A 24,268-nucleotide genomic window follows, 5' to 3' on the forward strand; every position below is an offset into this window, starting at 1 on the left:
AAGGCGAGAGAACAGGTAGAAAGACAAAAAACAAAAAGTGGTGGTAATACAAAAAAATGTAATAAAAGGAAAGCCTGCTACTTCTGACATTAAGAACTGACACATTCTAAATGGTCCGTGTCATAAAACACGTGTCTATATCATTATACTTAAAAAGAAAAATTTCACTCCTGGGTAAAATGACTACAAACAAAATCCTATTTTAGAAAGATTAGAAATTATAGCAGGAGGTTCAAATATAATTTCCCTGTGTGTGTATCCCTGGTGCCTAGTTGACCACTTTTGCCTGAAGTTTACGATAGAATTCAGAGTGTGTAATCCAGTTTGAACCTTGGCTTTTCCGAGAGCAGTCACTTTCTCCCGAAGCTCCGTGTGCTGTCTTTCAGATTCATTCAGGCTGCTTTCCACACCATCCATCCAACTGGAGAACTGCCGTATGTCATCCTGATAGCTGGTCCACTTGGAGAGCGCTCCTTCCAGCTGACTGAAAGGGGGGAGAAGTCAGTACCCTAATCTGACTGTTCTTATAGGTCTGATGCCTGTCATGTGCCTTAGGTCCTCTCTAGCCAGCAGAGGATGGACAGGTCTGGGATAGATAGCTGGCCTGGGTTTACCAAACTAAACTCTAAATTTCTGATGAAAACAGCCCCAGATAGCAGCAAGCATTTAAATCCAAAAGGGGACTGAACATGACCTCTAGAGGGTCAAGGGGACACCAAACACAGGGAGAGACTGAAGGTCACCCAGATTAGGATCTCTAGGTCAAGTCAGAGCAGAAATGACCAGAGTAGGAGTGACAGAGAAGAGTGATTACCAGAAGGAAGGACAGGAAAATTAGCACAGGGCTCATTTCTCATGAAGTTTAAAAGTCAGAAAAATCACAACGGAAAATGGGGCCATATTCCCTGAAGTGATCTAAATATTGAAACTTAACATTTCCCTGATGGGTAAATACTTTCATTGCATACATTACATTTTGAATGCTGTGAATTATTGACACTAATTTTCATTCTGTGATTGACCATGGCAGGTACCCTCAGATCTCCAAAGAGGGCTGTTGCTGAGGACACTCCCTGCTGCACCTCCAGATTGACAACATTGAAAACACTGAGTGCCAAAGAACTGTCAGGCCCTAATGGACAGCCCTAGGCCCCCTCCTGTTTCCTGGTTATTTCTTCACCTGTATCCCTACATTCAACCTTCAGATAGGGCAACCTGGAGGCACCAAAACAGCATCCAGTGTCACCCAGCCAAGAAAGACCCAGCTGTGCCCTGTAGGACTGGTTTGATGACATTCCTTTCCTCATCACTCCCTGGTGAGTGTCTCCTTAAGAATCCTCCCAAGTGAATTACTTGGTTTGAATCAAAATCTCCCCATTTTATGAACATTTATTATCGTTTGATTGGTAAGCATCAATCAGTAACAAAGAAATACACATTTTAGTTATGTTAAAACGTAGGCCCAATATTTCAGGTTAACTGAAGGCAAGGCTGTACCCTTTGTATTCTCTTGTTCTTCAAAGCTCTTATAAGACCAGAGAGGGGAGGAGGGGGAGGAAGAGAAGAAGGAAGTGGGGGAAGGAGGACAGAAGGGAGGGAGGAAGGCATGGAGGAAAGAAGGGGAAATAGGAAATAGTAAGAAGGAAGGGAAGAAAGAAAGAGGAAGCAAGGAAGGAAAACAGCCTCTATGGAAGCATTCTGTTGTCGCTCAGGCATGGCTCTCTGGCGCTGGGCACCGCCTCACTCACCTCTTGCATCGAATGGCTGCAGACAAGAGGGTTTCCCACATGTTCTTCACAGCCTGCAGCTGCTGCTGCACAGCAGGGCTGCCTTCCGGAGAGGTGCTCTGCAGAACATACTCCCCCCGGGTCATGATCATCTTCATCTGGATCTCCTTCTCCTGTTTCACTGACAGCAGCGCCTGTTGAAAACAAATGCAGAAGCCTTTTTAGTTGTATGTTGATATTCCTGGCGTCGTGTGGTTCAGCAGCTCTGGACATGACAGCGTGGTGTACAAGCATGCCATGCGGCACCTGTGGGAAGACACCTGAGGGGACTGCCAGTCTCCAGTCACATGCTGGTCTTCCCTGTTTAATTCCTTCCTTTCATGTTCCATTTTCCTGGTTCAACAGGGGGGACTGCAGACCCCAGGACTCAAAGTTCAGATATGGAAAGAAGCGTGTGGGCATCTAGTGTTGTCTCTCTATGGAATTGGATAGCCCTGGGTCAAGGTTTTCGCAGGCACTGTTCCTTCTAGCAGGAAAAGGGAATGCAAAGTCACATTTTCAAAACTGGTAGCATCTGTCAAAATGCAAAACCGCTCACTTCCTAACCAATGTCTTGTACCCCTTGCAGATAGGGGGAACCTCTAGTGGCCCTGTGCCTGCTGTGTCAAGAAGGAATGGCAAGCTTGCTCTCAGTTACCACATTGGTTCTTCCCTTCTAGTTTTTACTTCTATATTTTCCCCCTCAAATCTGCATCCAGTCATCTGCAACAGGACACTCCCTCTTTCTTCAGAAAATGATGCATTTACTTTGTGTGGGTGGGATGGGGAGGGAGGGAGGCAGAGTAAGGGAGGAGGGGAGAGAAATAGACACATTGGAGAGTTGGTTCTGCCCTTCTACCACATGTGGCAAGAATGGGGCTCAGACTTAATAGTGGCAAGTGCCTCATAACATTGAGCCATCTTACCATCCACCAACCCACCCACCCATCCATCCATCCATCCATCCATCCACCCACCCACCCATCCACCCACCCATCCACCCACCCACCCACCCATCCACCCACCCACCCACCCATCCACCCATCCACCCATCCATCCGCCCACCCACCCACCCACCCACCCACCCACCCACCCACCCATCCATCCATCCATCCATCCATCCATCCATCCATCCATCCATTATTCCTAAAATTCTGAGTTAGGTATCAGAGTTCCTGGGATCTTGCTCACACACACACACACATCACCATCTGCAACCATTGTCTCCTACACTTCAACCTCAGCAGCAGACAACACAGTCGTGGGGCACAAAGGTCATATTTTATTCACTTTTGATTCCTTGGTGTCAACACAGAGTGCTGATCTACTGAAAAGCACTGAAGTTATGAGGAGGAGATGAGTGAATGAAGATGAATTAATTTTATTGCAAATGCAAAATAGAATTGATATCTCAAGATGGGAGAAGAGTTGATTAAATAACACAGGCAGAAAAGTAAAGTTGAATAAATAAATAAAAATGTTTCACCAAAAGATTTCCTCAGAATACATGTGTTTGTGATGGAATTTGAAGCTACCTTCTTGATCGCCAACTGAGCAAATAACCACATTTGTGTCCTGTTTTATTTACTGCAGGGTTTGTGGATGAATGTGTCAGGACTTAGAAGAGTGATTTATGCTCAGGGATGAGCATATTATGCAAGAAGAAACACATCCACAGAGCATCCAGAAAGCTCGTTTAGACAGAGGACCACGTAGTCACACCAGGCCAACACTGAGAAAGGACAATGTGGAAGTGAGTGTTCTCTCAGTATACACACCTCCAGCTTGAGCATTCTGCCGTCCAGCACACTCTTGTCAGACGTGGGGAGGCAGTATGAATCCAGCATGTGGATGGCGTCTGTCATCCAGTCCTGCAGTTCTTTAACGCCCAGCGAGAACTGGCTGTGCTCAGCAACGATTCTGTCCATCCTGGACACTTTCTCCTGGAAATGACAGAGGTGGGTTTTCTAGCTGTCAGCTCTACAGAGTGGTCGTAGCCTGTAGTCACTCACATTGGAGACTAACGCTTCATCAGAAACTATCGCAGTCATCCCAGAGGCTGCCCAGCAAAGGTGCAAGTGCATCCTCATTGCATGAGGTCTGTGACACACCTTCCTAAGTAGGGAAAACTCTGTAACATAACCAGGTCAAAAGACATGGGGATTGCAATTCACTGCCCTAAACAGAAGTAGTTATGAGAATCATGACTTTTTATTCAGTAGGATTTCTTTTTAATGTTTGTTGGCATTCAATTCACAGTCATCTTGAGCATTCACATATTATGTTTGGTTCAACTGATACCACATATTCTTACAGACCTACACTGTAGTCAGAGTCTTAGCAAAATACCAATCTGATATTTCATAATAGTTCTAAATTACATTCATATAATACATGCATATTTAGCTGAAACAAATTTTGCATAGTGTGGAAGTATATATGTAGAATATACAATGTATACACCTGCATTTTAAATGACAAGAAAATCTATGTGGTTTTCCTTATTGGTTCACTTCAGGTCATATCATCATGGTGGCTGAAGACTTTATATAGCATTCAAGCTTTTGAAGTATTCAAATGTCTCAAACAACTCTTTAATATCTAAGCAAATGCAAATGATTTTGTTCTGGAAGGTTTTCTTTTGTTTTTATTAATTTATTTTTTAGTTAGGCTTATGCAGCCCAGCTTGGTCCTGAACTTGCACCCATCCCCCTGCTGTTGCCCCCTGAGTCCTGGGATTCCAGATGTGCACAAACACACCAGTTGCAAAAAGTTGTTCTTAATTCATTCTAACATTAGGTATGTGCCAGATTTTCTAAAGTTAGATAAAAGCAGCCTTTTTATCCAATAGCCATGGGTACAAATGGAGACAGTTCACATCAAGACACTGTGAAAACCCAGATTAGCAGATTAGAAGTAACTTCACTGTAAAATGGGCGAGGTCATATCAAAGATTAAATTATCATGGAGTCCCTAAATGCTAATATCTGAAAATTTTAAAACAGAAAGCACACATTATAGCTTATGCAAGCTTGAAGAGGACCATCTCATTCATGGGTCTGTATCACTAGTTCATTTCAAGGTCCTTGGAAAATTTATTCATTAGACTAGTCCTTGCCAATCCCTAACTACGCTTTGGACTCTTTCAATTAACACATACTCATCTACTACAAAATGAATAAACAGAGGCTAGATGACGTTTTAAAAATTACCCTAGACTTATTCTATGGATCCCAGCACATTTTAAACTGCTTTTGGGCTCATGTTTTTTCTAGTGTAATTTAACCTGACAGTCTTCTGGAACTCTGAATTTTGTTTTTTGTTATGTACTGAACTTTTGGAATCAAGCGCCACGGAACACATCATTTTATTAATGATGGAGACTGGCAGTGTTTTCTGTCTCTGCACCATCCCTTGCTGACTTCAGGGAACCACGATAACAACTATGGTAGACATGGCAAGTCCAGTTTCAAGATGAGGGAGCGGGATGTCATGGTTGCATGCCATAAGGTTGGCCTGGAGACATCACTGTGTGGGAGTGTCAGGATGGACCCTGCATGACCTATGGGCATTCCAGTTTTGCGACATCAGTATCACACTCACACACAGCACATGCCAGGCGTTACCTTGGTTACATTGCTTAGCGCTAGATACTGAGAAGACAGCTGCGACACTCTGTGCACAAAACTCTTGCTGGCAGCTTGTCCTTCCCACAGCTGCCGAGCTTTCTCCTTCAGCCTGTGGAGCTGAGGCTCGTAGCACTGTATCTCCTCAAGGACAGACTGGAAAGCATAAGCGAGTTACCATTCAGAGGCTGGGGCAAGCACATGGAAGACAAAGCTTGGGCCCAGAGAACACGGAAATAAACACTGACAAGCAACCGGAGTTGCATCATTTTCAAGCTACACACAGTGGAACGCTTCAGGAAGAAGGACAAACCATGCCTCAGAGGAGAGACGGAAAGCATTAATTCTGTCAGAACAAGGAGAAGGCACACGGCGTTTCAAGGTGGCATCAGCTAAAACCAGGGCACCCAGCATGCATCTGGCCAACGAGTGGGCAGAGGAGAGAGTGAGGACAAGGCCATCTGGCCAGGTCCCATCACCTGGAGCTTCTGCTGTTCTCTCCTCTTGGCAGGCAGGTCATAGAGGCGACTGCCGCTCTCCTGTACCAACCGCTCGGTTTTACTCAGCCAGTTCTGCACAGGTTCTGCGCTCACTTCGAAGTCTTTCATCTGGATCTTTAGATTCTGCAAGGGTTAGAGAACAGCAGGGATGGATGAGCAAAGGCAAACCCAAGGGTCTGACTGCCCACTCAGTGGGTATGCTCTACGAAAGTGCAGGGATGTGAATTTAATTCACAGGACCAACGTAGAACAAACAAACAAAGCTAGCATGTGGTCATGGATGTGTGATCCCAGAATTGAGAAGGACGATAAGGAAGACTCCTTGGAGACTAGCAGAATCTGAGCTGTTCAGACGCAGAAAGAGACCCTGTATTAACAAACAAGACTGAGTTTGATTGAAGAAGATACTTGGTGTTAATCTGTGGCCTTCACACACACACACACACACACACACACAGAGAGACAGAGAAAGAGAGAGAGAGGGACAGGGACAGGGACAGGGACAGGGATAGGGACAGGGACAGGGAGAGACATAGATATAGAGAGGGAAAGAGGGAGGGAGAGAGAGAGACAGACAGAGACGGAGGGGGGAGGGGGAGAAGGGGAGGAAAAATGAGAGAGAGATCCACAGTCCTTCACTTGGCTTACTTATTCAGTGCTAACCCTCTGTGGCCCAATGGACTCCCTTCTTGGGTTTACCTTGTCCCAGTGTCTAGAACATTCCATCTTCCATCCTAGCACCTATATGACTTTGACACATCCTTTAAGAATGTTTCTTTTCCATACTACAATCATTCTCTTCAATTCTCTAGCCCACCCAAGAGATCATAGCTCTTTTCAATTTCTATGCATTTGCTCTTTAAACCACAGACTTTATTTATCACGGGCAGGGTTGGGCTATGCATTTCTATGCGATGTAGCTATGCCTGCCCTCTACCCTGAGACTTTATGTTCCACAGTGGAAGAGCCCATGTCTCATGCTTACTGGAATACACCACGTTTCTTTATGTAATAATCCAACATTGGTTAGGACTGGTTAATGATAGGCCAAGAGCACTATATATAAGTACTTCTATAGTACACCTATATAATTCATGTACTTATTATACTTTCTCCCAGTGTGAATATTAGTGTGTAGACAGATAGGTGAGGGTATACATGCTCATGAATGTGTTCCTATGAGGTCAACATCTTGGAAACCTTTTCCATGATTGCCTTCCTCCTTAATTTTTATTACAATTTTCCAAAGAGTTATTTTACTTTTAGTGGTGCATATATGTGTGTGTCCGTGTGTGAGAGCACGTGCATGTGAGTGTAGGCATTTGTGGAGGTAAGAAGAAGTTAGATGCCCTGTAGTTGGAGTTACAGGTGGTTGTGAGCTGGGAGGTAGGAACTGAACTCAGGTCCTCTGCAAGAGCAGTGTGTGCTCTTAACCGCTGAGCTCTCTTCCCAGCCCCTCTACCTTATTTGCTTTGAGGCAGAGTCTCTCATTGAACTCTCATTGAACTTACAGTTTGGCTAGACTGGCCAGTCAGTGAGGCCCAAGGGCCCTTTTGTTCCCACTGCCTTAGTTCTACACTTTTATAGGGGTGATGGGAATTGAATTTAATTTTTTTTGCTTATGCAGCGAGCATGTTGCCAACCAAGTCATCGTCCCAACTCCTTGTTCATTTTTCTCTGAGTACATTCATTCTATTCATTAGGATATGCTGAGAACTGTGTGCTGATCACATAAAGATAGCATGAATATTAATAATTCATAGACTCTATAGACAACACATTAAGAGCAGGCTGCTAATGTGTTGCACATTTCAGTGTGGCAAAGGAATCTGTTTTTTTTTAAATGAAGTCCTAGATTCATATGAATTTGAATTTGTTATTAAACTTGCAATGTGGACCAACAAAAGAAGACTTTAGGTAGTTTTAGTAAGACACCAGGTCCATAAAATGTTAGCTGAGAAAGTATGAAGAATGCAGAACCTATTGGACATTGCTTCAAAGCTCTTGCTGCATTTGGTCCAGAATATCGATAGTGTTGGCTTCTAAATCATGTTTTCCATAGGGAGATGAGTTAGCTAGAGGAATGCATCGGAGTTTAAAACACCCCATGGAGGTTAAGATTATCAAGAATGACTCCTGATAACATGTAAGGTTCATTGGAGCAGAGGGTGTGTCCTGTTTTATTCTCTACTGCCTCCCCAAAGTCTAGACTAATCCTTGCATTTATAAATTCAAGGCATTTCTGTCTTCATGAAGCAGCGAAACATGGCAAACTAGGTGACCACAGCTAAAAAACATGGGTTTGCAAATACCTCAGAAAGCTGGGTGCTTCATCCGTGCACAGTGACTGTGTGCTATGTTCTCAAACCTTGTGTTAATGTAACATGTGTTGCGGGGGGTGGGGGGCACAGTGCTGGGTTTGACTCGACTTCATCACTTACCAGCTGTGTGAATTTGGCAGAGTGTTAGCAATCTTGTACCTTTGTCTGTCTCCCCTGCTTTCCTTTCCTTTATTCCTTCTCTACCTACTTTCTTTCCCCACTTCCTTCTTTCTTTAAATTATTTCTTTCTTTACTTACTTACTGACAGGATCTCACTATGCAATCCAGGATGGCCTCAGGTTCGCTGTGTAGCCCAGGCTAGCTTCAAACTCCTAACCATCCTCCCTTCATGTCTTTCTGTACCACTGTGCATGGTTCCTTTACTTCTTCATCCGAGTGACAGAAACAAATGATTGTAGAGATCTATAATGGCTTTGAGAATTAAATGCACTGGTGGATATAACCACCCACAAGTGCCAGGCACAGATTAACATTGACTCTCACTGGTTTCTCAGTTCTGTGTCTTTCCTGACCCTCATGCTACTATGAACCATGACATTCCTGATCATTAGCACACAAGCCACTTTCCAGGTACACAAAACTGAGCATAGATCAAAGTGATGAAGTCATTTCATTCGCCAAGGATATACTTCACAATGTGTTTATAGACTACATTCATATTTCAGTTAATAGCCTCCTTATTCACACCTTCTTCCAGATGAAAAGCTGAAGAATCAAACTTAAGCTTGGCACTACCTCATACAGCTAACTGTCAAATCCTGCTTGTTTTGTCTTAGAGATGAATCATCTTCACTATTACTCTTTCCACTATTTAGGCCCTCCCTTTCATCTGTACGGCTATATTGAGTTTCCCCTGCCTTTCTGGCTACGTAGGATTCTCCTCTCTTGTTTACACTACAGTCAGAAAGCTGGAATGTTTATCTCCAGCTTTAAGGTCTGCAAATTCCTCACTCAGTCTATCTCAAGGAATCTTGAGGGAAAAAAATGAGTCCTAGTACACTAAGTATCTGTTGTATATAACAAGTTCTGCTCTCTGCATCTGTAATAGAACATGATAGGGTCCATCCTAAGGAAAACTGTGTCTTGGGTTCCTATGAGGGAAAGTGGTTGAGATTCAAGCACAGATTACTCAACACACAGACATTTCACTACGTGGTCCTAACCTGTATCACCATTTACCTCTATTGTTCCTCTGTCTAAACTTCATGTCTGCATCACCTTTTTCTTTTTCTTTTTTTAACAGTCCCATGTGGAGTTTATTGGTAGACAGGAAAAGAAGGGGGGCGAAGGGACCAACCCAGGCAAAGCGGGGTTGGGGAGAGACATTTTTCAACATCTTCCACTTCTCAACATCATTCACAACTCCCTGGACCCATGTACTCAGCTCCTTCTATGAGAAATGTTTGCCGGTCTTGGAAAATTTGAAGGACACGTGGCCTTCAAGGTACAGTTTAAATGTCATGTCTCTGGACATCATCTTTGACTTGTCCAAATAGAGTCAGTAGCATCATGAGTCTCTATGCCTCCATGGCTTACCCCAAGTATTCCTGCATTAAGGTCATCTTTTTCATGGGAATTACCTTCTAGAAAATGAAGTTCCAGAAACAAAGCAAAGACTAGTCCCTCCTCTATTATCCCATGCTATCCCATTTCCAAAATGTACACTACATGTCTATTCCTATTAGGAAAGGAAGGATGGATGGTATTGGGTTAAATACAGGAGTTATACCTGCTATGCAGGAGTTATACCTGCTATGCAGGAGTTATACCTGCTATGCAGGAGTTATACCCATTAGGCAAGGCAAGTTAAAAAAAATGGGAAATTCCCTGTGCCCCTGTTCTTGAGCAATGTTTCAGTAAGATGATCTTGGCATGAGAGCCAGCTTCACTGTATAGCTCTTGCTTGACCACACTGAGCTAATGATATTTGCAGAGTCACAGGTAATTTCCAGGCACTGCGCTGTTGCCACTGTGCTCAATGGAGGATGCTCGCCATGAACAATGGCTGAATACAAGGGAGAACTCAAAGCTCTTAGCTTAAGGAAGAACTAAGAGAGTGTGTTTCCTCAGCCTGATGGTAATTCCCTATTACAATCTCCTTCTCATCTTGTGTCCATTGCACCCATCATCAAATAAATCTACCCTGCCAGAAAAATGTCTTCAAAGACACCTTCCATACATCTGAAAGATGAGTTGATACAAAGAATAAATGACCAGCCTGGTCTACAAGAGCTAGTTCCAGGTCAGCCTCCAAAGCCACAGAGAAACCCTGTCTCAAAAAACAAAACAAACAAACAAAACAAAAACAAAAAAAGAATAAACAATATCAGAAGAAAAGAAATTCTGCATTGTGGCAGGAATTATGATTATGATACCATATTAGTTAAGTTGGCTTTGTAGGAAATGAAATCACATTAACGTTGTCTTCCCTCATCCTTAACAGCCCAAACCTGATGCTAGTGTGAGTTGCATGAATGAGCCAATATTTTGTAGCCTAGCAGGACTTTCCCTGTTCATTCTCCTGCAACAATTGCCCAAAATGAAGCATTTCAAATGAAAGATTAAACGTGATGCTCAGATAAGCGATTGGCAGGTTCCTGTGGGGGTGTGCATTGATGAGTCTGTGACAATAGCCCTTGTTCAAGAAGGTATCTAATCCTTCAGGGCTATTCACACTTCAGCACCGAGCCCATCTTTGTTTGGCTTCTTGTTCCTCTGCAAAATGGATGCCCAGAATGTTTGGAAATCCTCTGATACACGGGAACCATTTTTACCTGTCACCACAACCAAACACCACACACAGCATGCTGGGGGCGGGGGGGGGGCTGTGCTGTACCTCTAAGGCAGATTCCTTCTGGTGGAGATTTGCATGAAAACTTTTCCAATCTTCTTTTGCAGTGACAACTTTGGCCTGAATACCTTCTGCTTTCTCTTTGGTCAGCAGCGAGCTCAGTAGCTCCCCTTTGGACAGCATCATGTTTAGCTTATGCTGCCCATTTTCACTTTCTGACAGAAACTCCTATAAGAAAAATGGAAAACTTGGTACCTTAAGACACACCATGCTTTAACATTGCTTGTTTTTCCCCTGTATGTCTCAATGAAAACAAAGGACTATTTTATTGCCCAAGTTAAGTGACCCGGGTTTTCCTTTAGCAATCAAGTTGTGAAATATTTTGTTTCCTAATATAAATTCTTGGTTAACTGCAAAATATTGGGAGGCATTTTATGAACTGTTACTAACTTGTTGAAAAATAAACAGGAGAAGTAATGAAGACCAAAAGAAATAACTGTTAAAGATAATATCTGGCTAAGTTTAGTTTAGAAAAATAAATGCCACAGGCATAATTAGTGGAGTTGCATGATATCTTTGACTCTGAGCATCCTAGCTGCTGAAGTAAGAATAGAAACAAACAGGTACATGACTTATAGAGTCTGTATGATAAAATCAAATTACTTCAGCAGAACAACGATCCCTATCCGAAGACCACAGGAAAGCTTCCAATGGCGGGGACAGGGCAGGCTCCATAAAGTGTGTGCTGTTAAATGAAGTAGGGGACACTGTTGCTAGTAATTTATAAAAAAATAGTTAATGGCATTTTATAGGGTTGTTCTTTTGAAGCACAAGTTTCTTAGCGGCAACATGAGGTGTGGTCACGCTGTGTAGCTTTCTCAACATCTGGGCTTATCCAGAGGTTAGCTTGCCTCTTGATAAGTAAGTATACTATATATGTTAGAGTCAACACCTTTTATTATGTGCAGACATTAGAGAAGAAACAAAATGAAGAAACAGCTAAAGGTTATTTTTTTTTACTGCCAAGAAACATGAGTATAAGACTCCATGCTTTGAACTTTGATTAGTTTGAGGGGGTGAATTATCCCCCGCGAACTCGTGTGTTGAAATCTTGGTCTCCAGTGTGGTGTTCTCAAAAGGAGGGACCCGATAGGAGGTCCTGATACAGCTAGAGCCAGGATCTTGAGATACCAAAAATAAATAAATAAGTTTAATTGTTTACTTTTTTATTTATTGTGCTCACATGTGTATATGTGCTGTGGCAAGTGTGTGGAGGTCAAAGGACAACTTCCAGGAACTGGTTCTCTTCTTCCTCCATGTGGAGTTCCCGGATTCTAACCCAAGTCTTCAGTGGCCTGAAGAGAATTCTAAGAAAACAAACTGGCCACTTCCTAGTATCAGTTGCTTCCTGGCTGACATGGCCCTGTCCTCCTACTAGGTTGGCAGATCCAAATGCCATGATGGAATTGTAGAATTGGAGACAAACTGATTTCGGAATCTTTTCCTCCAGCCTTTAGGATGGAGAGCTCATCAACTTGTTTACTTCATAAAGTAGGCTACACAGTCATGCCGAATGGACCAAAACAGGGCTGCATCAAGACATCTCTTTTGACAGATGGCTCCTTCATGCAAGCAACTGGGCTAAGAGTCAGACAAAATGCTGCTGTCCAAAACGGAACTCAGTTTCATAACCACAAATAAACTGGTGGTTGAATGTTTTCACCTCTACTCCCTGGCCTGGAGTGAAGTCGGAGGAATTTTAAATGCAGCACATTTCCAAACAAAATCTATCTTGTTACATCATGAGCCGAGATTGAAATCAGTGAACTAGGTAGATACGGACACAATCATTTTAGAGCCTCTGTCCAGTAGACAAAGTTCTTGCATGAACACTTCTTTATTCATAGTTGACTGTATCATATGTTTTCCTGCAAGAACTTCAAATTCCCCAAGCTTTGGCTCAAGATTGCAAGTATAAAAAAACAACCAGTTACATGGGACACACATCTACAAGAAGCAAATCTGCTACAGTGTCTGAAAGTGTTGAGGGTGGAGGTGGCAGTTGAAATGGCACTGTGGCGTTGTATTTAGGTGAGGGAAATATTAAAATAAAACCGGGCAGATATCACATGTGGCTGCAGCTCGGGCTGCCTCAGACTCAAGCCTTCTGACCTCATTGAGACACCTCTATCCTACGGGCACACTGAGAGCAATAATATTACACACCTGTCATAGTTGGGGTGGAAAGTAAATGAAAAATACCCCCAGAGTGCTCAGGTGCAGTGTTACTACACACAAGGAACTCATTATTTCCCAGGCCTTTATTAAGACATAAAACAGCATAAAGTTATGCGTTCCCTTCAGCTGTTTCAAGGGTAAGACTATCTGAAGTTTAAATTTCTTTAGTCCAACTTTAATCTGCAATGCACTTCACAAAGACCCACAGTCACATATTAGTGTAACTCAGCATCGCTGTGGGCACTGTTAGCAGAGTTCTTACCTGGATTTTCTGAAGACTTGCAGAGACTTCGCTGAGATTTTGAGGTAGATCAAAACACTTGGCCGTGGTAATTTTTGCGTTAACCAACCACTGCTGGAAGCCCCTGAAGGCCTTCCGAAATCTTTGTTGCAAAATCTGTTCTTTATTCTGGCAGCCCTTAGATGCTTGCAAACAGAGACTGAAAGGGTAATTTGCAAATTTGATGACAGAAGAAAAGTAAAGACATTGAGTCAAGTGATACCTAGAATCCACAGTTCTTAGAAATGTGCATTTACCTAATTTGGTACTATATTTCACTCTTAGTTGATATTATCGCTGAAGTCATACTACTACAACGCTCCTTTAATTCCTTGTACTGGGTCTCACTATGTCACTATGTTCTCCATCTATGAGCTTAGGTAGCCCTCCACACAAGCCAGAACCACAGATGACCGTTCCATGCTTAGCCTAGCTCCTACTTTGTTTTTTTTGTTTTTTTGAGGTTTTGTTACCATTTATTTGTGAAGTTAAAAACGAGCGATAAAAAGTAAAAACTGCCATACATTTTTTTGTTTTGCTTTGTTCTCATTTTTTTTCTCAGTTTATCTCATCTTCAACAGATGACAACATACCAGGCCAGTCCTGGGGGTTGGGTTGGGTACAGGGTGGAGTCAGGAAAGAGCAGGGGGGAGGCGTGGGGAGAGGGGGAGAGACAGATAGATGGGCAGGGCAGGAGGGGCCTGCGACACCCATACCTGGTCCAAGGAATGTTCCAACTCTAACTAAAAAAACTAAAAAAAAGAGATAGCAAGAGTGACTTTCTTGCTTTATTAAAAACAAGAATAGGGCCCCGGGCAATAGGTATAAAGTGAACCGCTTCCCTCAGAGAGGTAGGCTTGGAGGCTGGGGGGCGTATATATATGTGTGTGTGTGTATGTATGTATGCATATAATTTTATAGGTTTTGTTCTGCTCTTTGTGATTTAATTTTTAAACTTTTTTGGCAGAGGTTAAATTCTCGCTATTTTCTAAGGCTGGCTCAACATGAAGGATGCCGATTTTGGAAGGAAAAAGATGTGAGACACAGGATGAGAGAGGGAATGCCTCAGCATGAGGGGGACCCTGCACTCCGGGCGGCCGTTGCTCTCTCACCAAACCAACCAAACACAGAAACCAGTAAAGCCCCCAAATGGAACAAAAATGGAGGAAAAAACCATTTTCACAGATGAAGTTCATATCCATTTGCTTCAATTGCCTATGGTGAGGGAGAGACAGGAATGGTCATGGCAGAAGGGTGGCTGGGAGGGCCAGGAGGCCAGGGCCAGAGGGCCAGGGCACAAGCCTGCACAGGCCAAGCAGGGGGCTGTGACTGTCTGTCTTGGGGACTCCACAGAAGTCAGACTGCTCCTTGGTGGAGGAGAAGCAGAAGGAAGAGGAGGAGGGGTCTGTAGCAGAAGAAGCCAAGAGGCATGGAAGGGTCACACAGAGAAGTGCCAGGGTGGGAACTAGCGGACTCTTCATTCATTCATTCATTCATTCATTCATTCATTCACTTATTTAATCTTCCTGGAATCCTAGCCACAACTGAGACTAAAGCAGGAGGATCCTGGCTACATGTTGAGAGTCTGACTCAGAAGAGATACAAATGAAATTATTGTGACTGGTTGGACGGCTCATGCTCACCAGTTATATTCTTTAATTAAGCTTGAGACTTTCCCACTGTATGGACTCAGGTCCCTGGAAAAACGGCAGAGTTCATTCAACTGAGACTTGAGCTCCTCTGTTCTAGGCTCCTCCTTTTGTAGAGCATCCAGGATCTCCTAATAGAGGAAAAAGACAAGCACTGAACTGGGTGATTTCCATGTCTCCACACTCCACATTGCATACACCGTGAGTTATTAGTGAGGGACAAACCAATGCAGTGAACTCAGTAATGAGTCAGGTCTATGTAGAGAGAAGCCTTTTCCTTGTCAGCCACTTTGGTTTTTTCCCCACCAGTCGCCTGGGCTCTGCCGCATTGTAGTCCCCAAATAACACACAAAACACTGTATTAATTATGAAGCTGTTGGCCTTGCTTGTTTCTTACTGGCTAGCTCTGACTTAAGTATTAGCCCATCTAAGAATTTTTCTTACCGGAAGGACATCTTACTTCTCTGGCAGGCTACATGATGACTCCCTGTGTTTCTCCCACCCAGAGTCCTCCTGGACTCCAAGTCCCACCTATCTTGCTTCCTTATTGGCCAACAGTGCTTTATTGACATATACACAGGACTTGCCCATCAGGTCTACATTTAGGATTTTATTTATAGCCTTTGATGGCATGTGGGTCATCTGTATCTACTTCTAGCCATGGAGAGACACTCATATCAAGTATAAAGTAGTTAAATGATTGAATCATCAATGGCTTAAAGAAAGTACAAAGAGAAAATACCCTACATTGTTTAGTAGTTGGTTCAACTAGACTGTTTGGAAACTGAAGATAGTGAATGATTAATGAAAAGCAACACGTATTTTGTACTTACAATATGTGCCCCAATTGATTTTATATAATATTTCTAGTCAACACTGATATTAACAACTTTTTATAACCCACAAGTCTTATTAACCTTCCAGTTCATATACCTCATGACTTCTTTCCTGTACTCATCAAATCTTCACTAATGTCCAGTATGACATTCAAGGACACCCACTACCCCATGAGTAAAGGTATTGCTCTCCTTCTTGAAGTGCTCATAACTTAACTGATGAACAATACACAGATAATCATGGTACTAGTGATTAATCCAAAATGAAACCCTATCATTAAACAGCATAATTCTGAAATTAAAGACATGGTCAACAGGGTTCCATAAGGTGCTTTGCAATTAGAACATCCCTCTTATATGATTAATTTCAAGGGACAAAAGAGATCGTGAGTGGCCAACTCCTTAGCACAAGGCCTGATACACTATTCAATGCCTACTTTGTAAAATTAGAAGGGGAATAGCAGCCAAATATATAATGAAGCTGTATCAATAGTGTCACCAGAACAAAATGACTTTTTATAAAAATGCATACACATAAGCACACATGTACACGCATGCATGTACACAGGTGTGTAAACACACATACATGCATGATTACACACACATTCATACACACACTCATTCTCTCTCTCTCTTACACACACACACACACACACACACATACACACACACAAGTTAATCTGTGGAGAAAGGACAGGTAGATAAAAGATTACTTGAGTATCTATTACTGCTACTATTGCTGTTCTCAGTGGTATTTATGGAGTGGTGGCCCACAGCCCTCATCAACACACTAAGTCTCTGTTGTGTTTTCATAGTATAAATAACATCACTGTCCTCTGGCTGCTGTTAATCAGAAGAGTTGGCATCATGGTGTAGTTATTCCCTCTGAATCAAAACTTTCCTTCCTGGAGGGAGGGGAAACCTCAGAAGACACAGAAACACCACAAAACAAGGTTCGGGAAGGTTGTGAAGTTTCCATGACTTGGGAAGTACTGAAAGTGACAAGAATCCCGAGTGCCCTCCCTAAGGCTGTTCAAGCAGTGACTGAGTGTTGGGGGAGGGAGATGGTTTCCAGTGGCACTGCCTGCAAGGGGAAACAGACATCAGCTTTCATGAGTTGTCCCCCATGCTATGGCGAGGACTTCAGTGGTACAGCTGCCTCTGAGTTATCCATGCTTCTGTTAGGAGCCTGCAAGGGGAAACAGACATCAGCTTTCATGAGTTGTCCCCCATACTATGGCGAGGATTTCAGTGGTACAGCTGCCTCTGAGTTATCCATGCTTCTGTTAGGAGCCCCACAGGACTCACTGGTTCACCAAGTCACACTTAGGTAGGATTCTTTCTTCAGTGTGTCATCAGTGATGTATTTGGGGTGAGGGGAATGTCTGCTCACATCTCCCTAGGAAAGGGCACATGGCACGCTCATTTGTCCCTCTCTGACTTCATGCAGAGACACCCGAGCTGAACCTATCCTAAGTTATAGATCTCTCTTTTAACCACGCGCCCCCTTGCCTCCTCACGTTCTTTCCCCTGGTCCCCACTTACGTCCTGAAACGTCCTAGGGTGGCACAGAGCTCTTAAGTGACTTCTATTCTCTACCCTCCTGTCCTACATTTCTCCTCTCTTGGTGCTATTCCCCCATTTCACCTATCTGATCAAGTTGTAATTACCCCCCCCATTCTGCTCTACCACTGGTTCCTCAAGGCATTCTCTGTGGTCCTTCATCTTCCCAGGGATACTTATCTGAAGATGCTGTGCTGGCATATCCATGTCAACGTGACACAAGTTAGAGTCATCTGGGAAGAGAGCCTCAGGTGACACAATACCCCCTGTAGGCCAGCCTGTGGTGCATTCCTTTCTAACTGAGGATCGATGTGAGTCAGGCCAGCTCACTGGGGGAAGGTATCATTTCTGGGAAGGTGGTTCTGGGTGCTGTAAGGAAGCAGGCTCAGCAATCGATAAAGAGCAATCCAGTAAAGCAGCGCCCCTCCACGAGCCCCTGCCCTGACTTTCCTCAATGACGGAGTGTGATCTGAGAGTTCCACACCCCTGTTGTTTTGTTTTTGTTTTATCACAACAATTGGAGCCTTAACTAGGACAGATGTACAGCATGTCTGGGGCATTTGTCATAAGGACTGTCTCTACTTGTTTCATTCTTCTGTGTCCACACAGATTATGATCTCGAAGGCAAGGGGCAGGGTTCTTGGAATGTCCATGGAAAGTAGCTCAGTGTCTGAACAGAGGCTCTAAAACATGAATCGGCCTTTTCCTCTCCTCTCCCTTCCCTTTGATTTCCTTTTATTCTCTCCCTTTCCTTTCTCGTGGTGCTGGGGATGGGAGCCAGGGTCTCACAGCAAGCCACGGAAACACTGACTTGTATCCCAAAGACCTCTGAAACATTTTTTATTTAGGAAACTCACAAAAGCAACCATATAGTTTCTCTCTGAAACTCTAAACACTAACCTAGAAATGGTCATTTTTTCCCTTACCATATTGAATAATTTAGAAGGAAATATCATGAGAACTACAAAAATGTAATTATCTACCAAAAATATTAAAAATGAGATTTAAGTAGGTCAATTATAAATGAGGTGACATTAAAGATGGAAATCTTTTCAGTCACACCTTACATTTAAAAAATATATTCATGGGGATGCAAGAGTGGTTAAGAGAGATTTGACTCTCCCACGGGGTCCGAGTTGGGTTTCCAACACCCCCATTGAGGGACTCATAACTACTGATAACTCCAGCTGTAAGTGATCTGACACCTTCTTCTGTATTCCATAGGCACCTATACATATTTGTGCATGCATCCATGCACACACACATACACATAAATAAAAAATCCTCAGTGACTTTAAGTCCAGATTTTAGCAGAACCTTCATCTCATGAATACTGCATTGGCTGGTATGCTTTCGGTCCCATCGAGCTCTAAAGACATTCTTTTCTTTGTCCAGCTAAAGGAATAGCTACATTTCCAAACTAACAACCCATTGGTTTGAAAGGGAATTTTATAAATACAATCTACAGGAAGTTTGCAGTGTTGGATTACATAGTTAATAGACCATCAACCTTAAAGGGATATCCTGATGACACAAGACAAACACTTAAATGGCCTGTAGTGTTCAATATGATTGACGGCAGTCAGGAGACCTTCCTGAGAGCAAAATGTTGCTTTCAGAGTCCAAGCCCATCTATTTTATAAATATTTTGTCACATACTCACGGAGTTTGAAGTGTTATCTTAAAGTTTAGATAAAATTCCATCACTAGACAATTGACCCATGTCATCTTTAGATGACTGTGAGAAGGAGCAACGTCCTATTGCCCTCAGAATCTTTAGATGTGACAGCAGGGACTGCCTGTCATCCTGGACCCAGCACAACTGAAAACCTGTATTTCTGATTGCATCAGCACGTGTATCCTGATAGCCCTTGTCTATTGTCCAATAGCAGTCCCAACACAGGAGATGACTGTTGAGGATAGCAAGGTGATTCTAGCTACAACCAGGCATTTCTTTAAAATTCTATTCCCTCACACTATTAGAATGGAAAGTAAAGTGGAAAAAGAGAAAGAGTTAAAACACTGCGACATCATCATCATCAGACTCCATGGAGCAGTTCCCAGCCTCTCTTTGTCCTTGCCCTGCATAATATGATTCTGGCATCAGAGACCCTAAAGACTAGGGAAGCATTAAGAAAACAACCAAAACAGCTGAGAAACATTCTCAGTAAAATAGTGCCTGGCTAGTTACGAACTTTTATTTCATAGTGTACCATGCCTGCCCCCAAAAGTTAACTTACACAAGATGGTGCTGGAAATACTCCGTGACTGCCTAAATGGGCCGGAGCTATGTCGAAATGATTATAACATAAATAGAAACAGAGGCAGTTACCTCACTAAACTTCCTTTTAAGGACAGCCACGATCCTGAGTACTATAAAGCAACAAGTATTGAGAGGATCGCCAAGACACCCAAGAGGACTCAAAGAAGGCGGAGATTGTTAAACCTCAGTTCATTCTCCCCTTTCTGCTCCCCTTTCTCACATTCTAAAAGAGGTAGTGGCTTAAAAAAACCTGGTAGGCGACTATAAGTGTTAATGTGTATTAACAAGCCAATTCAGGTTTAGCTGTCAAAGCCAGGAAGAGGAAAAACAGACAGTGAAAACTATTAGTTGTGCTTCAGTGGATTTTCAAATGTGTCTTTCCAAGCTATAAATTCAATCGCCTAATTGAAAGAGTTAACTGGCAAGCAAACAGCTATGACTCTCTGTCTATTTATGCCTCTGCCCACAGGCCATTTTCCAGGCTGAGTGGCTGAATACAGTATTGCAAACTCTTGCACCATCAGAAAGAAAGTAAAATATCTCCACCAGAAATAATGTTGCCTACAGGATATAACAGCACCCACATGTGTGTTAACTTTTCCCAAAGTTTGATTTATAGGAGAAGGAAAAAAGTTCACACATTGCAAATTTATTAAATACTTTTTCTGCCTGTGAGTGCTGCTTGCTCTTAGCACAGGGGCTCTTTTTGTTTTTTTAAAGCAACCACAAGAGCCAAAGAAATGTTTGGCTTATCCATCCCAGTGGTAAACAGGAAGGCGACAAGAGACTTACTTGTCCTTTGTGCCAGCATTCCGCTGTCTCCTCATCCGTGTGCTTGCCTTCCAGGAGGGCAAGCTGCTGGGCCCAGGTTTTCAGAAGAGTACTGAACTGTTCCAGGGCTTGCTCCAACTGGGCTACCTGGCCGGAGAATTCCTGCTCCGAGAGGGCCATTTCACTGACCAGGCTCTCCAGGCTGCTCTGCGCTTGGAACAGGCTATCTTCCCACTGCCTCCAGTCGGCGCGCAGGGCCTGCATCTCTGAGTTCAGAAGCTCACACCCACTGGCAGCTGTGTTCTGTTTCACCGCCGGGGCCAGCGACTCCACTCTGCTTAGGCGGCCTGCACCGATCTCTCTGGAATCTATCAGCTCCTGTAATGGAATATCGTCATGGAAACCAAGGAGGCCGTTAGTCACTTGGGCTGCCAGTTTTCGAATGTGTGCAGAATGGGACTCTGTCCCGCTATGAAGTCTGAGCGAATGTGCAAAAGGGACGAGAGTTGTTGAGTCTGCAATCGCCCATGTTCTATTAGCAGCAATTGGTATCATGAGTGCCTGACTTATTGCAAAATGGCTCAGGGTGTCTCAGTGTTCTCACAGGCCGGACCGGCATGCTGAACACAGATGGTATTTAGATATATGGAAGTGTGGTAGTGACTTAGATTTTCATCTGTGGTTGTCAGCTCCTACAGACTAAAAAGAATCCCAGAAAACCTTATGTCCCTTATGTGAATGGACAACGGAGTTGTGTCCTGTCTGAGGTCTCTAATTCCCACCATCTTCCATAGGGGTGGCTTAAATCGTATTTCTTCCTGCTGGGAGTCAGGCTGACCCACGGCAAGAAGAGAACAAGTCCTCCTCAATCTCAGATATTTCTGTACCTAAGGAGGCATTTTTATGGTCACTGAAATTAATAATTCACAGACCGACTTAATTAGAAGTTTGAAGCAAACTCCAGCCAGGGTTTGTTTATTGCTATCATTTTTCCCCAGAAAAAGAAACCTCACTGGAAATTTGACAATTCAGATACCATGTTTAGTCTTGAGGCTCATATAGAGAACAGACTTTAGGATGTAATTAGAATATTAATTGTGAAGTAGGTAAGCCATGGCATTTCCTTTTGAAAACAAATGCTTCTGATGACATTTTCGTGCTAAAATAGTCATGTGGTACATACATATTTGCAACATGTATTGTTATAGCTAGATTTTGTCAGTGTTAAAGCAAAATTATGTCTTCACTCCTGGGTTAAGGAAAATGAAAGGTAATTATTAGAGACAAAAACAAGGAGAGGAGGAGGAGAAATAATGAACAGGATCAATTACAAGTTCGCAACAGAAAAGCAAGGCATTGAGTGTCATATATGTGTCATAGATGTGTGAAGCAGAAAGGGCATTTAACTAGTCTACATAACACACCTTACATTTAACTAGTCTACATAACACACCTTGCATTTAACTAGACTACATAACACACCTTGCATTTAACTAGTCTCCATAACACACCTTGCATTTAACTAGTCTACATAACACACCTTGCATTTAACTAGTCTACATAACACACCTTGCATTTAACTAGTCTACATAACACACCTTGCATTTAACTAGTCTACATAACGCACCTTGCATTTGGCTTCATTAGCCTGAAGTTAATCTGTGTTCTCACATGTACAAACAATAGAGGCACACTTTGGTGCAGGTCATTTATAATGTCTAGTCATACAGTAGTCAAAAGCACAATAACACATGCGTAAATGTGTTCTTACACACAGCACTTTGTGTGTGTGTATGTGTGGTATGTGTGTGTATGTGTGTGTGTGTGTAGTTGGCCTTTCTTGGCCACAGGATTCTAAAAGACATCTCTGTTTATTACTACATAGAGTGGTTAGTGGCCAAACAAAGAAAAATTATCACTTAGAGAGTGTTATATTAAACAAGAAAGCTTTAGAACACAATATTCAACCTTTTGAGCATTTTCAAACTTGGAATTCACAGAGTCTCTACGGTCAAAAGTCAGTTTCCTCAAATACCCTCATATTCATTATCTCAGTTTCAGTGGGTGTGAAAACAGGTCCATGCTTGCTAACCCTAATTCCATTCACATAGATCATCTTTGTGTGAGTGTATGCGTGTGCGTGTCCTATGCACACCAGTGTATGGGTGTGCATGGCTTATAAGATGAGAACAGGACATCAGGAGTCTTTTCTATCTCTCTCTGCTTTACTTTCTAGAGATAGGATCTCTTACTGAGCTAGAAGCTGACCGTTTTGGATAGGCTGGCTGGCAACCACTTGTCTCCACTCGGCAGTGTTGGAGTTACAGCCATGCCTAGATATTTACATGAGTGCTAAGAATTCAAACCAAGTCCTCATGCTTGCAGAGCAGGTGCTTTTACACATGGAGCCAACTCCTCAGTCCCAATCCAGACCTTCAATGAAAACAGCGTAATTACAGTGCTTCAAAATAGACTTTGCATAACATTTCTTGATTTTTCATTCTCTCTCTCTCTCTCTCTCTCTCTCTCTCTCTCTCTCTCACACACACACACACACACACACACACACACACACACACATGTTCATTCATGTCTTCATCTATGGAGACACTGTGCTTCTGAGTGGTTGCTTCTGTTGGGGGGGGATGTCACAGCACAGAAGAGCAGGAGGGGTACTTTCTTTGCCTCCTCATAGGTTTTTCAAATTAACCACTCAAAAACTTGATCGATCTTTGCTGTCTTCTCTTCCTCACCTGCCATTCCATCCTAAACCCATGCAATTTGCTCGGCTCATCACTCCCCCTGCTGTAGAAATAACTGTCAGGCTTGCCAAAGAGCTCAGCTGTCAAACCCAGAAAGTGATCTTCAGCCTCTCTGGTGGTGGTGACCATGTATTCCTCCTTCCTTTTTCCTCTATCTCCCAGAATTCATTTAAATCTTAGGTCTGCCTGGGCTTTGGCTTTATGGTCTCCTACATGTACCCATTTCCTTAGATGAGGTCTCTATTAAGTTGGGGTAAAAACTTAACCCTCACCATTTTACTAGCTTTTTTTTATCTATTTCTATTCATTTGTTTTGTTTCTTTTGATACAGAATCTTACTACGTTACGTATCCCTTATTGCTCCATAACTTGCTATGTAGACCAGAGCATCACTGAACCTGTGGGAGTGAGTCCCCTTGCCTCTCCTCTTAAGTGTGCACCTGATCACCTGATAAGTGTACGTCACCATGCCTGGTCCTCTCGACTCTTTCATCTTCCCATTCCATTCCGAGTCAGTCCCTCCCTTCCCCAAACCCACTGGGCTTTCTTATCGAGTACACTCCGTGGCCAGGCAAGTATTTTTTAAAATCTTTTCAAAAAAAATTTTTGTTTGCCTTCTGGTGCTAAGTATTTTATATGAGAGATGTAACTTAGTCTTCCAAAGAGCCCCTTAGAGCTGATTCAGGAAATTGCAGTTTATATTAATAGTAATAATAATAATAATAATAATAATAATAATAATTTCCAATGAGACTTGAGGACATTGACAAAAGTGATTTTTTCAAAAACCTAGAAAGTCGGGATATAAAGGATGCTGCAGAAGGCCCTCTGGTTTCAGAGCTGAAACTTTAAAAAACTTCTTCAGCTCTGGTTACATTGGT

General features: G+C 42.9%; 1 protein-coding gene across 18 annotated transcripts in view; it reads right to left on the reverse strand.

Moving 5' to 3' along the window:
* Positions 1–24,268, reverse strand: part of Syne1 (spectrin repeat containing nuclear envelope protein 1) — a 454,318-nt gene that overhangs the window by 215,217 nt on the left and 214,833 nt on the right. For 17 of the 18 annotated variants that reach the window (XM_040728331.1, XM_040728319.1, XM_040728318.1 and 14 more), the window contains 9 exons: positions 20,647–21,003; positions 15,187–15,323; positions 13,526–13,703; positions 11,071–11,253; positions 5,872–6,015; positions 5,393–5,548; positions 3,545–3,709; positions 1,749–1,921; positions 331–484 (listed from right to left, as the gene is read on the reverse strand). In XM_040728331.1, coding sequence (XP_040584265.1) covers positions 331–484; positions 1,749–1,921; positions 3,545–3,709; positions 5,393–5,548; positions 5,872–6,015; positions 11,071–11,253; positions 13,526–13,703; positions 15,187–15,323; positions 20,647–21,003 — 1,647 coding nt within the window. The remainder of the gene's footprint in view (positions 1–330; positions 485–1,748; positions 1,922–3,544; positions 3,710–5,392; positions 5,549–5,871; positions 6,016–11,070; positions 11,254–13,525; positions 13,704–15,186; positions 15,324–20,646; positions 21,004–24,268) is intronic. The other variant, XM_040728325.1, reaches the window with a different exon arrangement.

This window comes from Mesocricetus auratus, unplaced genomic scaffold, assembly GCF_017639785.1.
Source record: "Mesocricetus auratus isolate SY011 unplaced genomic scaffold, BCM_Maur_2.0 Super-Scaffold_100018, whole genome shotgun sequence".
In the NCBI taxonomy this organism is placed as follows: domain Eukaryota; kingdom Metazoa; phylum Chordata; class Mammalia; order Rodentia; family Cricetidae; genus Mesocricetus; species Mesocricetus auratus.